Raw genomic sequence first — 16,137 nt, forward strand, 5'->3', positions numbered from 1 at the left:
GAAAAAAAAAAAATCAGGAACATTGTTGAAGTTATTGTACTTTAGTTTTCAGAAACTGTTCCTTTCTTACCTTTCACAGTAAGTGTGCAAACGCTCTGAGATCCGCCACCCACAAACTTGACCTGTGCCCCGTTCAGCGCCATGGACACCTCCCTGATGACCAGCGTGTGTGTGGTCTTTGAGCGTGTGATCAGATACTCCGATCCACTGCGGATCATTCGGTCATTTATGGTCCAGGAGCCAGAACATACACTCGAGAGCTCCACAGTGAAGGTGGCTTCTTCATCTGCATGTGCACTGCAGCTCACCAGGCCTGTCTTCACTGACGCTGTGGGCTCTGATCAAACAAATTCCAAAATACTTATGGAATATACTGATTTATATAACTTTCTATTGGTTTTTACACTGTCCAGCCAAAAAAAGAAAGTCGCTATAGACTTTACAGAATGCTTGAATTGCATTGTCAATACAAGATCTTGACCAAAAATGGATGCACCTATTGATGGAAATAAATGTGCCAATTCATGTGTGGGAATGATTCTTCATGCTCCCTCAACCATTCTTTCACAATTTGAGCCTGATGAATCTTCCTGGAATATGGCCATGATGTGTTTTCCTAAAGGTTTGTTAAAAGAAATGAAAAGCTACACACTCCATCAATTAGGGTTAAAAGAACTGTTCCCAAACATATAACATGATAGATCCATAATAATCACTGCAATAATGATCCAATCATAGACTCTTAAGCATTTTCCTATCTTAAGCATGAGCGACTTTTTCTTTTTTGGCCAGGCAGTGTATTTTATGAATGTCCACAGCAAACAACAAAACCTTTCTCACCAAGATAAAATGTTCCAGGAACCTCCAAGTAGGCACTCTGACCGAAATCATTGACCGCTGAGATACGGAATTGATAGCTCGCCTCCTCTGAGATTTCGCTGAAGGTATATTCAGTGCTAGACACAGTCGTGCTAGTGACTTTAACCCAGGTTTGGGCTCCAACCTTCCTCCGCTCCAAGAAGTAGCCGGTGATGGGCACAGGCCGCTCACTGTCCGGTGGAGACCAGCACAGTGTGATCGATGAATCTGTTTTGTTCCGCACCGTTGGTTCAACTGGGGGATCTGGAGGGTGTTTCCTCGGTGCTGAGGTCAAAGTTTAAATTATTGTTAATAAGGTTAAAGAAAAATAATCTCTCTACTGTAAATGTCACAAGCGAGTGTGTTGAATTGTTTCCACTCATACTTTATTAAAGAAATGGAGTACGAATACCATCACATATACTATAGTGTCATAAAATTTGACTTGATTCCTGTGGCAGATATGAGGTTTTTGAATCACATGAATGCAAAAAACCTCTTGTAGAATCTTTTGGAAAGGTGGTGGTCTGATTTACAAAAGTATTCACCTGTGACAGAGAAGCGGGTGGAGGTCTTACAGTCATGGGCGATGAAGGCCACCTCACCAGAGTCCTCCGCGGTACATTCACGAATGGTCAGTGTGTACTGTCTGTTAATGCGGGCGATAATAATTCGGGAGTCCTCTTTCAGCTTCTCCCCATTCCTGGTCCAGTATGCATCATCTACTGGTTTCTCCAGCTCCACACAGAAGATCACAGTATCGCTAACCGGCACCACTGTCCTCCTCGGCAGCTTTTTAGTGATATTGCCTGAAAATGCAGAAAAAACATCACATGAAGACAAAGTAATCCATCATCATTCTAGCTAACAAAATAAACCATATTGGAATGGTGGTGATGGGCTTCCTCTCAAAGATTTTACCCAGCACTGTAAGTTCGGCCACGGTGCGACTGCCTTCCTTCATCTCACAGATATAGACGGCATCATCGTTGGTGGTGACATTGTGAATAGTGAGGCGGCGCAGGGTACCCTCCACATCCATGCGGTACTTGGTGCATTCCTCCAGACGGGTCTCCTCCATAAACCAGTTAGCCTTTGTGTTCGACACTGGTACCTCACACTGCAGTGTTGCCGTTTCCTTTTCCTTCACCTCAACATCCTGCAGCTTTCTCTTGAATGGAATCTTTGGCTCTGGCAAGGACATGTTGAATAAAGTGAATATACAGAAGACATACACACTAAGTTATTTTTAGCTGGCAGTCATAATTTGGTTTCATGTGGTTTCATATTGATTAGGTCTCCAAGAAGACAATGATAACTGTTAGGGTGGTTTCATATATAGTACTACTCAAATGCACCAAACTTCATTAAAAGTTCAACGTTCATTAAAAAGTGAACCAGAATGGGAGACCGCTGCAAGGGACCACAGTGCTTTTGGTGTTCATAATGTATGTGAACTTAAAAGTGGATCACAAATGTACCGATTAATGAACCATACTCATATGGGTCTTTTTAGGTGGGCCTGAGATTATTTGGGATGTTTACTTCATATACAGTATAATTTTTTTTTTCATTTATGCTTTTGGCAGATGCTTTTATCCAAAGCGACTTACATTGCATTTCAAGGTACACATTTACATTCTTATCAGTTCTTGCATTCCCTGGGAATCAAACCCATGACCTTGGCGTTGCAAGCGCCAGCGCTCTACAGTTTGAGCTACAGGACAGCTGATAATACACATCATACACATTATTTTGACACAAGACCACTTAAGAGAGCCTCAAATTAACTAGGTGTAATAACGTCTTAAACAAGTGACATCAGCGATGAAAACGTCTAAAGAATAAGGCTGGCCATCAAATTAAATAAATACGTTTTGGACTTTATATGATGTTTAATATGTTTGTATCCAACAGATAGGCCTATGTCATTGGCTCTACTTTACCACCAAGTCAGTCATCTAAAATTTTAACATGTTCACACAAAAACAGCCTTAAATGTCATGAACTTCACCCTCCTAATCCCTACACAGGGGCGTCACTGCTTTTTGTACTGCAATGGTGGACTGGTATCCGGCTAAGTTTCTGTGACCTTTCTCTAGGGTGCCTGTGGCATGAGAGTCGAGATTAAGACCAAGGAGCAAGTTAGCAAAATACTATTGCTACACTTCTGGCTAAAATTAGAACTCTGAGTAAACATACAAAAGGTATACATCTATGAAAATCATTGTCTTAATGTAGGCTTAGTTAACAAAGAATTTGGATACAGATCAATGTTTCAAACCCTGAAGACATCACTTGGAAAGTCACCCACATAATGGCGTCAGAAGTGAGTTTGCAACTAGCCATCACAACAACTGTGAACTAATCATCACCAGCAGAAAATAGTTGTAATGGTACACCCTGTTCGAACACTTGCAAGCACTTTGCTAAGCAGAGAATGAGCTGGAAGGCAAAGATGACTGTCATTAGTTGATAAAATTTCCGTTTAAAGGTTGGTGGTTCAATAGGGCCAACTGTATTTTAACACGGTAGTTATTGTGCTGATGTAGAGCTCTATCTGCCAGAAAATAATGATACTCAACGACTTATACATGATTTTGTAAACCACTGTACTTGTGTGGTTCTAAAGGGAAACTTTCATCCTGTTTGCACTTTTATTATGAACTCAAGATGTATTCTGTGACACAACTAAGGGGGATTTACAGTTAGCCTGACGCCTAGCAGATTTACTAAATAGGGCAAATTAGTGTGAAAGCAAAATTATCCAAAAGCGCCGATTTGAGTGGAAAGCTTTGCTTGTGATCTACTAACGACATGCAAATTAGAGAACACAGATGCAGCCGGATCATTTCCTTAATAACCAACACAATCTACCAAGAGCAGTGCAAATTAGCGTCTGGTTTAAGCATGTTTTTTTGGGCGTTAAATAATGGAGAAAAATCCAGTATATACCTAGCATAAACCTTACAAAATCACCTTGCATTATTCATTTAAATACTCTCCTCCCATAAATTTTGCGTCTGAAAGGGAAACTCCTACAAATGTGTATGCAATAAGGTCAGCCACAAAAATAAACCTGTTCACACCTTTTCAGCGCCAATTTGTTCACTGCGTGCCTTTAGTAAATCATGACAGTAGTTTTTTTAATGCCAAAAGAAGGTTTGCGGTGGAGCAAGCTCTTAGTAAATTTGGCCCTTTGTCACTTACTGATTGGCTATAGCTTTAGGAAAAGACCACCTCAGCTAAGTATGAATGCATCTGGTTGTTCAAGCCTCTAATAAAAGAGTTACTTCCCCCAGAAAGGACTATGTCAGCGTATGGAAGTTCACAAGCCTCAAACAATAGACAAAAAGGTTTGTATGGCCTACAATAGCATCATCTTGTAAAAATCTAAGTTTAAACATAATGCACTGTAAATACTCAATCTACTAGCAAATGGATCAAATAAGATGCATAAATTGACCAAATATATATACCTCCAGACATTATTCTTACCTTTGACAATCACTAGCACAGCACTATAGGTTTGTCCGGCCATGTTGGATGCATTGCAGGTGTACAGCCCATTATCGCTCTGTTTGCAGTAGAGCACCTTGAGGATGAAATTCTCAGCCTGGTCCTCATACATAACATGTCTGCGGCCCTCGCTGATGTTCCCCCCATCCTTCCTCCAGATGATCTGAGGTTTGGGATGGCCTGTGACGAAACAGCTAAGCTTGGCATGTTTACCCTCGGTCACGGTGCATGTTCGGGTAAACACACCTTTGGGCAACATGCTGGTTAAGGCCGAAACCCTCTGCTCCTGATCAAGTTCCTCTGTGATCTTGGAAGATGATGTTGAGGAACTTTCCATGGTGCGGTAGAAAGAGATATCCTTCCGCATCTCTTCTTTTCGCTTCTGCATTTGCGAGAGGAGGGATGTGCTCTTGTCTGCATTCAGGAGACGAGTATCTTGAAGGTCCACCACCAGAGTGGCAGCGGACTGAGAGCGGCCAATTGAGTTCTGCACACGGCAGGTGTAGGTACCACTGTCCAAGCTCCTGACGCTCTGGATCCTCAAGGAGCTGGATTCATTTTCTGAGGTTACCTTGATGCGGTTGGTCTCACCCAGGTAGCGGCCATCCTTTTCCCAGTCAAAGTTAGGTGCTGGATGGGCTGCCACACGACAATAAAAGGTAACATCACCCCCTAGACCCACACGGGTGGAGACAGGCTTCACTGTAAACACTGGTGCACGATCTACCACAGTTTCCGGCAATCCCACCTTCAGGGTCACAGCTGCATATGCCTCTCCGACAGTGTTCTTGGCACGACACATGTACTGACCGCTGTCTTCTAGAGTTAGATCGTAGATGGTAAGTCGGTAAACGTCTCCATCATCGACTGTTTTGAAGCGTCCCCCTGCAGAAAGAAGCAGTTTTTCTTTCTCCCAGGTTACTACAGGTACAGGGTTTCCCACAATAGTGCAACTGAGGGAGGCGTCTCGTCCCACACTCAGCGAGAAGGCCTTGGGTCGAGTTAGGAAGCGTGGAACCCCACCAAATAGATTCTGATCCATTACTGCTTTCTGTAGAGATGAAACAACACACTTTAATAAAAGTAGGCTACACGTTGTGGTTAATGCATAGAGGAGAAACATAAGACATTGAGATTAAAAAGCTTTACATATTTGCACCCTGGCTATATCTTGCTACCCAACTCAAGAATGTTTCTGGAAAGCTGCTCCTGAAATTAGTATACTGTAAGTCAGTTTGTATAATCTGCTAATGACAAATAACCATGTCAAGGATCCTGAAATAGACATTTTGAGACATGAGAGATGCCTACTTTTAGAGATGCTCACTCAAAGCTCTCCTGTTTCCCCACCACAAATAAGTAATAGTTGATTAAATGACTAAACTCTAGTTTATAAACCTTGTCAAAAGGGTTTAAAACAAGTAGACTAAGGCCTTTTTGAGAATCCAACTTTTTCTATGTATCTGTCAGGTGACACTACACAAGCATCCATGTGATATACGGAAATAATGCCACAGTGTTACATAAGAACACTCATGCATGCAACAAAATTCAGGGAAAATATATTTGGTCAACTACTGTGAATTTAAAGGGATTCAAAGTTATATAGAGTACAGTAATATATAGATGACCTCAAAGCAAATGGACATGGATTAAAAGCCACAAACCATGGAAAATTGACATTGTCCACTTTTGACAGAACTTTACACAGAATAACAAAAGCAAAAGGACCTAGAAAATTATATATCAAGCAACAATACTCTTATTGACCTATAGCCTATCTTTAAAAAAATGTCAACAATTTACATCTACTACCTCCAGAACAGTGGTTAATCAAGTGAAATCTGACCATAGAAAGTCAGTTTTACTGATGAGATGAAATCCCAGTATTATAATATTAAACAAAAGGATGTTGATCTTTGAAAAGCATGACATTTGCCATCTCTGACACCTCACTACCCTAAGCTGCCTGTCCCAAAAATAACCTCAGCTGTCGGGCTCTGTCTGCAGTATGTCCATTTGTAGAAGAGATCCGACCTGCTTGGTGATAGGACATGTATGTTTTTGTCAATGGCATTTTTTCTGTACTATAAATTTAGTTTCAAAGAGCGACAGACGTTTTCGTCTGGGTGGATCTTTCTTTAAATATTTTTTTTTAAATAATCTTTTTCACAATTAAAACAATGTAGCCTTATGTTAAAGACTTAATGCGACACAAATAGGCTATAAAGAAACGTAATCAATTCAAACTTGTTGAATTTTACACGTTTCTCTAATAAAATAAAAACATTTAAAAAACGAGAGTGAAGTCTTCCCTCCGATTAAAAGTTTTCACCTTTCAGAATTTAAATTTTTTTTTTTAAACGACTCTTACCTTTTTCTCCTCAAGCTAGTCTAGATGGTATAAACCGGTGCAGATGTCCATAAATATCCGATACTGGCATGCGAAAATATCCGCGAGAAAACAGGTAAATTCCGTGAACTGTAGAGGAGGACAGTGTGTTTTATCCCCCAGTGTCTTTGCTTTCTGTGTGACGCTCTTCTTTCTGTCCAACCTCCCGTTCAAAATAGATCCGTCACTTACCGGAGCAAATGTCTGACTGAGGTGAAGTAACTGTTATTGTTGAACAACCTCAACGACGCAACCTGCTGTATGGCAATCCGTTTTAACAGTTTCTCCAACTAAGTACCAAGCTATTTTTAACGTATTAAAGGGCTATTGTTCTATGCATTAACAAACTGCGGATTATTGTTACATTCGATGGGCTCATTTTAGGGTGAATTTAGGTTGATTGGGACACTTTCCCCCAGTCATCTTAATGGCAAAAAGTGTCCCAATTAACCTGAAAATTATATATACACAAGCGACAGTAAATTTTTGAAAAATTAAATTTCTATTGTTAAAAATATTTCTATTTTGAATAATTGCTTTTAACCTTTTATTCATCAATGAATCCTGAAAAAGGTATCACAGGAAGGATCATGTGACATTGAAGACTGGAGTAATGGCTGATGGAAATAACACAGAAATAAATTAAATTTAAAAGTATATTTAAATATAAAACCAAGATTTTAAATTGTAATATATAAATAAAGATATTATTATATACACAGTCAAACCAAAATGTATTCAGACACCTTTCTACATTTCTCACATTATCACAGTTTATTCGCTATAGTTTCGAAAATGGCAATAAAATATGACAAGATATCAGACTTATCAAATCAGTTGATATTTCACCGGTGTTGGCCATGAATGAACTATAGTGTCCTGCACACACTAGTAAACACATATAAGAAATTATATCTGGTGTCTGAATAATTTTTGGCTTGACTATATTATTTTCCTTTATTAACTTATTTGAACAATCCTGCAAATTCCAGCGTGAAATTCAAGGTTTCAATTCACATCAGTTCATTAAAAAATATTTAAGTTCTGATTAATCTGAACTAGTTCATTGCTCAATTTACTAATAATGGACAGCCTCACAAACCCTTGTGACGGTTTGGTTATTCTTCTACTGGTTGTCTCATATTTTCCTGAAAGGATAGTGGGTCTTTCCCGTTATCTGTTCCAGTGTGCCTGTTGATTGACAGCAGCAGATAGGCTGTGCTCACATTTAAAACTGCCTGAAACTCAAGCAGTGGGATCAGTCGAACTCTTTGGTGGTAGGGATCATTTTGCTTAAATGTCTGGTTATGCCATGTTTCTTCGTGGAAGAACTAGCTCTGTTTAAACTCTTTAACTACTTTACGTGTTCCCTGCATGGCAACAGATCGATTCCATCTTGCTGCAAGTCCCTTAAGATAAATACAGTTCACTGTGGCCAGAGGATGTAAAGTATGCCATATATATATACAGAATCCTATAAATACATAATAACAGAAGTTGTTTCTAAACATATAAAGTGAGAAAGTTGGCTAATTTTAACTCTGAGACAAATATATAGTGTTTTAGCAACAAGATATAGTGGGGATGTGGAGTGGTACATTTTTTCACCATTTCTTGTACTTCCTCCAAACGTTTTCATGCTAGATGTGCTAAATACTTTTGTCTCAATAATCAAATAGACATAATAATGCCTTTGAGGTTTTTTATTTATTTTTTATATTCACTACCCAAATGAATGAATGCAGTATTGTATTAGGAACAGAGAGCTATTCTGAGATTAATAAACTCATGCAATATTATTACTGGATTTGAATTGTTATTCAGATCTGTAGCTGGAAAATGTTGGCCCTCTATTGGTCAGGCAGAGATATTGCACTTTTTTGTAGCAAACACTAGAAGTACTTCTCTCATTAAAAACACATAAGACCAAAATCACCATTTAGACATTTGTGTGGCCATCAATAGTTTAATATCAGTCATGTTTATAAAATATTTATTATAAAATATATATTTGAAATGCATTCTATAGGCACTTTTTCTCAAATTATTTTTGAAATACTCTTAAATGTTCTTCATTACAGCAATCCCTTTTTTTGTGCAAATCCGTTTGGCAAGAAACAACCAATCAAGGTTGAATAAAGCAGCATATACTTGCATAACAACATCATTAACAACAAAAACCTTTGTTTCTATCTATCAGTATCTAACCAGTATTATTAGTGTATCAAAAACTTCAGTAAATCGCAGTATGCTGTCAAGTAAACATTGCAACATAGATTTCTCTAGGGTCTCAAGGATGAATGCACCCACAACCATAAACCGGACCAATATCTTCTCATTATAGTCTGAAGGTTCACGTCTCTCTGAGTTTGGTGAGCTCCCATTGGCCACCTCCACACAGCCGCAGCATGACATCATGATGCTGTTTAAAGAGCACACATAAATAAAAAAAATCTATCCACAGGCAATACAAAAGTTCACAGTAATGTTTGTGGTGTTGTGTTGGTGAATGTGAAAAGGTCACATATTGTCACCTTTTCCAGAGTGCTTCGGTGACCCAGACTGATGAGGGTCATTCCCAGCTGCTTACAGGCCTTATAGAGCTGATCCTCGGCCTCCTCCGTCAGAGCGCTCGTGGCCTCATCCAGCACTAAATCAAACTGCATGTTTTACTCACGACACAGGTCACATGAACGGGACTAATCTGACTGATTATAGCTATTAAAACTACAGGAAATCTTGCGAGACTGCAGGAACTGACCTGCATATTTGGGCTGCAAGTAAAACAGTCTAGCAAAGCAAAGCCTCTGCATTTCTCCTGGTGATAAAACATCATACCTGTAGAAAAAAAAAAAAATCCAATTTTTGTGTTCTTAAAACATCCACATTTTTCATATCCAGATATTAACACTCATTTCTCACCAGTTCCAGTTAACATGTGTATCCAATCCCCCGATTCTGGTCAGAAGATTCGACTGACATTCAAAAAACACAAAAACATTCTGCTTACAAAACTTTAAAGACCTTTAAAAATTATAAAGAGGAAGATTAGTCTTACCAAACCAACAAGTTCCAGGTATTTTAATATTCTTTCATCATCTATAGACCCTAGAAGAAAAATTTATATTGGTTGAAAGTGTGAAATGTCATCATAATCTACATTTACAACACCAGAAGTGTGTAGTTTAATTGGCTCATGAATTTTTTCAAGATCTTGATAAGTTTGCATTGGCTTATATAATAAGGCAAGTTTATTTATATAACACATTTCATACACAAAGTACATTACATGCATATATTTGAGCTATATTATTTCAATAATGCATATCATTAGTTAAAAAAAAAAATTAGGTTCATCTGTACCTGAGGAAGGATATATATCATTTAATGGATAGATAACCTACAAGGGAAAGCCAGCAAATTAGTGTCACTATAGCACATTATTGTTCTCAATAATTGTTTTTACTAACAAAATTATATGCACATTTCTGCATAATTGGTGGCATCAAATGTTTTTTTCCTCTCTCACCTGTTCTCTGAGAGTGCCATCAGTAAGATATGCTTTCTGTGGCAGGAAGAGCACACCCCTCGGTCCAAAACATGTGGTCATCTCCACAGAACCTGAGAAACGGGAAAGCAGTATGATTCAACAAAGCAGATTTGTTCATCTGATCATTTTATCTTCGGTAATCTGTCCTGTACCACTGCATGGTTCCCACAGGCCGTTGAGGACCCTCAGTAGGGAGGTCTTCCCTGTTCCCGTGTTTCCCACCACGAGCAGGTGCATTCCTTGACTGATCTTTAGGGTCAGATCCTTCACCAGCAGCTCCTCTGATCTGGGTGATTTATAGGAGAGACGGTCCAGAACAAACGCCGTGTCTGCTGGGACACTGTGAAGCTCCCGATCACTGATAGATAATTATTAGAATTGTTAACAAGATTGTGACAATGATAACTAGAAAGTAAAGATCATTGAAACTGGCATGTTTGTAGCAGATTTAAACATTGCTAGCTTGAAATAACACGTTGTTTACACGTTTTAACACATTGCTAACATTAATTAGCATGTTTGCTAACATGTTTTAACACATTGCTAATATGAATAAGCATATTGGTAACATGAATTAGCATGTTGCTAGAATTAATTAGCATTGACTAACGCATTGATACACAAAGATATAGCATTTACTGTGCAAAATTATTATTGTTAACTAAAACCATAATTTTTTTTAATTTACAATGACAACAGAAAATCTAAAAATAGAATCAAAATATGAAAAACTGTAATAGTATATCATTGATACTAAAATAACACTGCTCATTCTGGACTACCAGGAACTCTTTTAGATCTGCGTTAGATCTCGGTTTCGAGTCTTGAAATGATGTGAACAACTCTAAACAACTTTCAATTAGTTTCATTTACCCGTTTCAATTTCAATCATTCAATTACCTGTAAGATTCATCCTTTGACAGCGGATCATACCGCTCATAGTCACACTGTTTCTTGGCAATGTCTGCCATCGCTTCCCGCAATTCTCCAATTCTGGAACCAACAGAAAGATAAAGCAGACTATTTTTTAGCTAACCAATAGCCAAGCAGTCATAACACTGATGCGCAATAAAATGTGCTTTTAAGCAGTCTTAGTGCATCTCACCTGTGTGTGTATCCAGCGACATCAGACACGGTGGTTGAGAGATCTATGAGCTGGGTGAAGCAGTTTATCAGATAGATACAGACGAAAGCATTCTGAAAGAGACACGTGACGTGGTTAACATATTGTGGACAGCCGAGCACTTGTTTTTGTCTTAAAGGCACGGTAGGCGATTAGTTATAGAAACATTTTTTGTTATGCTGGTTGAAAGTCTCTTCACATTCTGATAGCAATCACTAAGTTACGTGGTCTAAATGTATTTATATGTATACTTATCGTCTATTGAAGGCGTTAGAACCATAAAATGTTCATCCAATCATTGCATTTGGACCTGCATGTCAATTCGCCTCAATCACGTCTTCCGCGCAAGTTGAAAAATTTCAACTCAAGCGGATAATTCGCATGATGCTTAGTTGCGCCAGCCAATCAGCGAAGAGCTCATTGATACATCCGGTTACTATCACTGTTGTGTGTGAAGACACTCCCTTTCGCACAATGGTTTTATTCGCGTGAGTGATGTGAAAAACAAGAAACATCCCGCGAGTAATCTAGAGCGAGTAACGCGATGCGTATATACACTTCGCGTTTGGTGTGAACGCACCATTAGGGGCCGCTATTCAGAACGTTTTTTTTCGATTCAACTGCGCTACTTTTCCATTATTTTTCAATGTAAACACGCGCTAGATGGACATGTAGGACTGTTGCGCTCGCGTCTTTTGCTGCGTCTCGTTTCAATGGCAACACTATCAATGCCGAAATCAACCTGCAGCAGTCAGGTGGTACAGGTCAGACCTCTTTAAGTTGTTTATGTTCATTATAATTGTAATGTTATGTTTCATGCGGTCATGTGTTTTGGAGGAGGCGTGGCTTTGGAGATGTTCTGAAGGGAGGGTGGGATCTTATGCATTCAAAGCTAGCTCGTTATTCCTAGCCTCTCTGCAAATTGCCTACCCTACTGTACCTTTCATTTTCAGCCACATTAAATACAGTTTTAAGGAACTCACCTTGCTGACAAGAGCACTCAGCTCTCCAGGTGTCAGGCCGTCATACTGTCCAGCAAAGATGGGGATCGCGATGACTATATAGCTGAGGATACTGCCCAGATAGTCAAAGGTGTTTACCCCAACTTTAAAGAAGCAAAACAATAAGCATTTGTAGAGAACAGAACAGAAAGCCTGCATTATTTTAAAATAAGTTGATAAGGCGGCTTAATGCCTGCAAAATGATATTTTTTGGCGGAAGACGGTTCAGCGTTAAATGCATGAAATGAGATTTTTCTTATTTTCAGTAACAATAGTGAGGAATATTGCACATTTTATATATACTGTACAATCTTCTGAATGCTGTCTTACTGTAAAGCCAGAGCTCTTTGTTCATCAGGCTTCTCTGAGTGGATAAGAGCATCTGCAGCCTTCGGTCGGTCCGCATGTGTTCCACCTTCCCTGCCCTGATCAAAAACACAACAAATGCTCTGTGATTTGATAGTATGTGAGAGAAATATAGTGATCAATGCAGGCAGACATACTGAAAGTGCACACTAACCTGTGGAAGGCGGCAGACTCTGCGTTCACTCTTATTTGCATGTGTTTAAACCTGGAAAGAGAGTGGAACTGCTGAAAAACTGCTGCATTCATTCAAAGAACAAGATCAGATAGCAATGGCAACTAATAATACAGTATGTGCCGTCTGCTTTAGCATCTCTCTTGTTTTGTATAGGTCTACCTAAAATCTCCCTCCAGCTTCTCTTGCTCAACCAGCATGGACACGATGGGTCCTATCAAGATCTTGTTGACGATGGTTCCAGCCACAAAGTAGCCGAAGATGCTAACAAATCCAATCCAGCCCGCACTACAGCACCAAAAAGGTAAGAAAAAGTTATCCTATCAAATCTTTCAATGCAAAACTAGAGTACAAGAGTATTTGGTAGCACTTTGCTTAAAGCCTTTAGGTAAAAAGCATTATACAGGTATTGATAATGTACGATATCAATGCATCATATCTTTTAATAAATAAGTTAAAATGCATACAGTACATCTGAAATTTGTTGTTTGTCACGTGATTTAATGCAATATACTTTCTAAATGAGTAACAATGAATAGATAAGTATTAGAAGGTATTATAACTGTGGTTACAATTATTCATGAGATCATACAATTCATTATTACAAAGCATAATTAATGCATTAAAAACACTAAAGGCTTTAAGTAAAGTGTCCAGAATATTTGAATGCCATGGCCACTGATGATAATGAATACTAGCAAATACAATCACATCATATATTATATAGAACACAAACACACTCTCTCTGACCTGTTGAAGCACTGATAGCTGTAGTAGGTCACAGTGAACGGAGAGATGAGAAGTCGACTCGCCATAGTGCTCATCTGCTTACATAACCTCTCCACATCCTGACTGATGCGCTGGTCTCTTAACACGACACAAACACAAAACAAACCATTGACACATTCAGTTTAATGAAGTCTTCTTAAAGGGTGAGCTATCCCTTTAAGTACTGAAGTGTAACCACCACATAAACACATGTTGTGTGAATACATTACGGGTTGTCGATGTCTTTGCACAGTATGTTGAGGGTGTAGTAAACGCGTCCCTTGAAGTATGTGTCATGGATTTCTTCAGTTAAAGACTTTCTCCAGCTCACATACAGCAGACTGGAGATGTACTGGTCTAGACTCTTCAGCTGAGGAACAGGTATATTATTGATTAGTGATTTATTATGAATCCTTGATTGGATATTTAGCTGACACTTCTATCCAAAGCAATATACAGTATACATATCACAAGCGCAGTACAACCTCTTTAGTCCATCAATTATGTTGCTGCTCAATTTAACCCATATTTGATTTGTGAAGCGACTTGCAGAAAACTACTGTACATACAATACCAAACTCACGGTTGAATTAACCAGGATGAGCAGAACCGCAACCCCCACCAGATCTTTGAACTTCCCATAGCTCCTCTCAGACAGAACCTCGTAGAACTGACTCGGAATAAGACCCACTTGATAAATCACAAGCTGGACTAAAAGAAAAGAAAAATACATTGAAAAAAAACACAGAGAGAAGACAAAAAAAGCCATCATAACCCAGTGCAGATGTTAAAAGTTTATTACCTGAAAGTGTGACTCCAAGAAGCGTCATGAACATCAGGACACTCAGGTTGGACCAGGATGGGAAGAGGATCTTCAGAATGCTGCAGAACCTTTGCAGAAACCTCCAGTCCAGCTTTGGTCTTGAGGAAAAAACACATCCACACAACTCAAGTCAACTAAGTTAGTTACATGTAGGGCTCAAAATACCATCACAAAAACAGCTGTATTTCTTGTATTCTATGACACAGATCTCTTATTATAGAAGATAGAGATGTCAGTTCAAGTCTTACCTTTTCACACTGCTGTTCTTCTCCATGGCTGGCATTGTGAAAGTTCGGTACAAGAGACCTTCTGAATGTAAAATCTTCCCCTTTTTTCTGTTTTTGCTTATTTCAAGCTCTTAGAGGAGTTTATTGGATGCGTTTTGGGTTCAAAGTCTAAAACAGCATATGACAGCGACAGCGTCTTAAACATTATTCAGTCAAATCTGACAAGCACTAGTTATAAACAAAGTGACCGGTCGTTTACTTTTACAATAATTTAATGGAGATAAAATCATACGCCGTGCATGATAATGATGTTGTTGCGCCGAATTAATGACAAATAAATGACTGAGGTTTCTTTAATTCAATAGTTGTTTTATATCACATGTACACAAACATTTCTTCGTCTTCGTCTAGACTAGTCGAGTGCTCCGCTGCCACCTACTGTACAGGAGAGTTATGACAGAACTGCAGAAATATAGCCATTGAAGAACATTTTAATGGATAGTTTGCCCAAAAATTAAAACTCTGTCATCATTTGCTCACCCTCAAGTTGTTCCAATCCTGTATGAATTTATTTCTTCTGCTGAACACAAAAGAAGATATTTTGAAGAATATGAAACAGTTGATGTACCCCATTGACTTATTCTATGGAAGTCAATGGAGTCCATAAACTGTTTGGTTGCCCATATTCTTGAGGCTGAGTAAATTATGACAGAATTAAAAATTTTAGGGTGAACTATCCCTGTAATGTAAAAAATCGCAAACAGAACTACATTTTTTTTATAGCATGTGTTAATTCTGGTTCATGTTAATTTATAAATATAGACTATATTCATTGTTAGCTTATCTTAATCTGCACTTTTAATATTAAAATGTATTAGATATGTAGAAAAAAATAACCAAGATTTACAGGATTTGTTCAAATATTGTTCATTGGTCAAAAAACAAGAAAGGGTGACAACTTTCCCCGTTCTCACCTACAGTACACCTCATTTCCAGCTGTCTTAAGGAAGTTGAATGCTGGCGTTAAAAGGCAAACCTTTTCTGATAAAAAAAGGCCCAAGTGTTTCAATCCTTGAAATATGAGCAGCTGATTCAGTTCTTACCTTCAGTTTGTCACAGTACAGTTACTTTATACTTTATACACAGTATGTCTGCTGAAAGTAACACTCATGTTTTACCTGTACTTTGGCCTTACAATAAATTCAAACATTTTATCGGACTTGTCATCGTATTTAAACAAAGTTTTTCTAATAAGTAAATTAAACATTATTGCACACACTGCTATGAAACAGAGAATTCTTGTAATACTGCAAACACATAAACAGTTTTATATACAGT

The 16,137-nt window shown here is 38.5% G+C and overlaps 2 protein-coding genes across 37 annotated transcripts in view; both read right to left on the bottom strand.

The window, feature by feature from the left end:
• obscnb (obscurin, cytoskeletal calmodulin and titin-interacting RhoGEF b) overlaps window positions 1–6,989 on the bottom strand; it is a 54,431-nt gene extending 47,442 nt beyond the window's left edge. For all 36 annotated transcript variants that reach the window (XM_079601375.1, XM_079601359.1, XM_079601377.1 and 33 more), the window contains exons 1-6: window positions 6,752–6,989; window positions 4,357–5,428; window positions 1,780–2,049; window positions 1,407–1,667; window positions 841–1,143; window positions 71–337 (exon numbers count right to left, since the gene is read on the bottom strand). In XM_079601375.1, the coding sequence (XP_079457501.1) occupies window positions 71–337; window positions 841–1,143; window positions 1,407–1,667; window positions 1,780–2,049; window positions 4,357–5,419 (2,164 nt within the window). In that variant the 5' untranslated portion in view covers window positions 5,420–5,428; window positions 6,752–6,989. The remainder of the gene's footprint in view (window positions 1–70; window positions 338–840; window positions 1,144–1,406; window positions 1,668–1,779; window positions 2,050–4,356; window positions 5,429–6,751) is intronic.
• A 1,496-nt stretch (window positions 6,990–8,485) lies between these two features.
• On the bottom strand, window positions 8,486–15,244 carry abcd4 (ATP-binding cassette, sub-family D (ALD), member 4). Its single transcript, XM_079601395.1, has 19 exons — window positions 14,821–15,244; window positions 14,552–14,670; window positions 14,333–14,460; window positions 13,980–14,119; window positions 13,732–13,848; window positions 13,144–13,269; window positions 12,964–13,014; window positions 12,774–12,868; window positions 12,426–12,547; window positions 11,425–11,516; window positions 11,220–11,312; window positions 10,472–10,677; window positions 10,299–10,390; window positions 10,133–10,169; window positions 9,828–9,877; window positions 9,692–9,744; window positions 9,531–9,607; window positions 9,304–9,419; window positions 8,486–9,191 (listed from the first exon to the last, which is right to left on the bottom strand). Exons 1-19 carry the CDS (start codon window positions 14,853–14,855, stop codon window positions 9,123–9,125), a joined length of 1,818 nt encoding a protein of 605 aa, XP_079457521.1. The 5' UTR covers window positions 14,856–15,244; the 3' UTR covers window positions 8,486–9,122.
• Between the last annotated feature and the right edge of the window lie 893 nt (window positions 15,245–16,137).

This window comes from Phoxinus phoxinus, assembly GCF_949152265.1.
Source record: "Phoxinus phoxinus genome assembly, chromosome: 24".
Lineage (NCBI taxonomy): Eukaryota > Metazoa > Chordata > Actinopteri > Cypriniformes > Leuciscidae > Phoxinus > Phoxinus phoxinus.

Coding starts and splice junctions, on each gene's coding strand:
- abcd4 (XM_079601395.1), bottom strand. CDS start 14,855: ATGCCAGCCATGGAGAAGAACAGCAGTGTGAAAAG. Junction 14,671..14,820: donor AAGAACAGCAGTGTGAAAAG/GTAAGACTTGAA, acceptor TTTTTCCTCAAG/ACCAAAGCTGGACTGGAGGT. Junction 9,420..9,530: donor CTTGCAGCCCAAATATGCAG/GTCAGTTCCTGC, acceptor AGTTTGATTTAG/TGCTGGATGAGGCCACGAGC.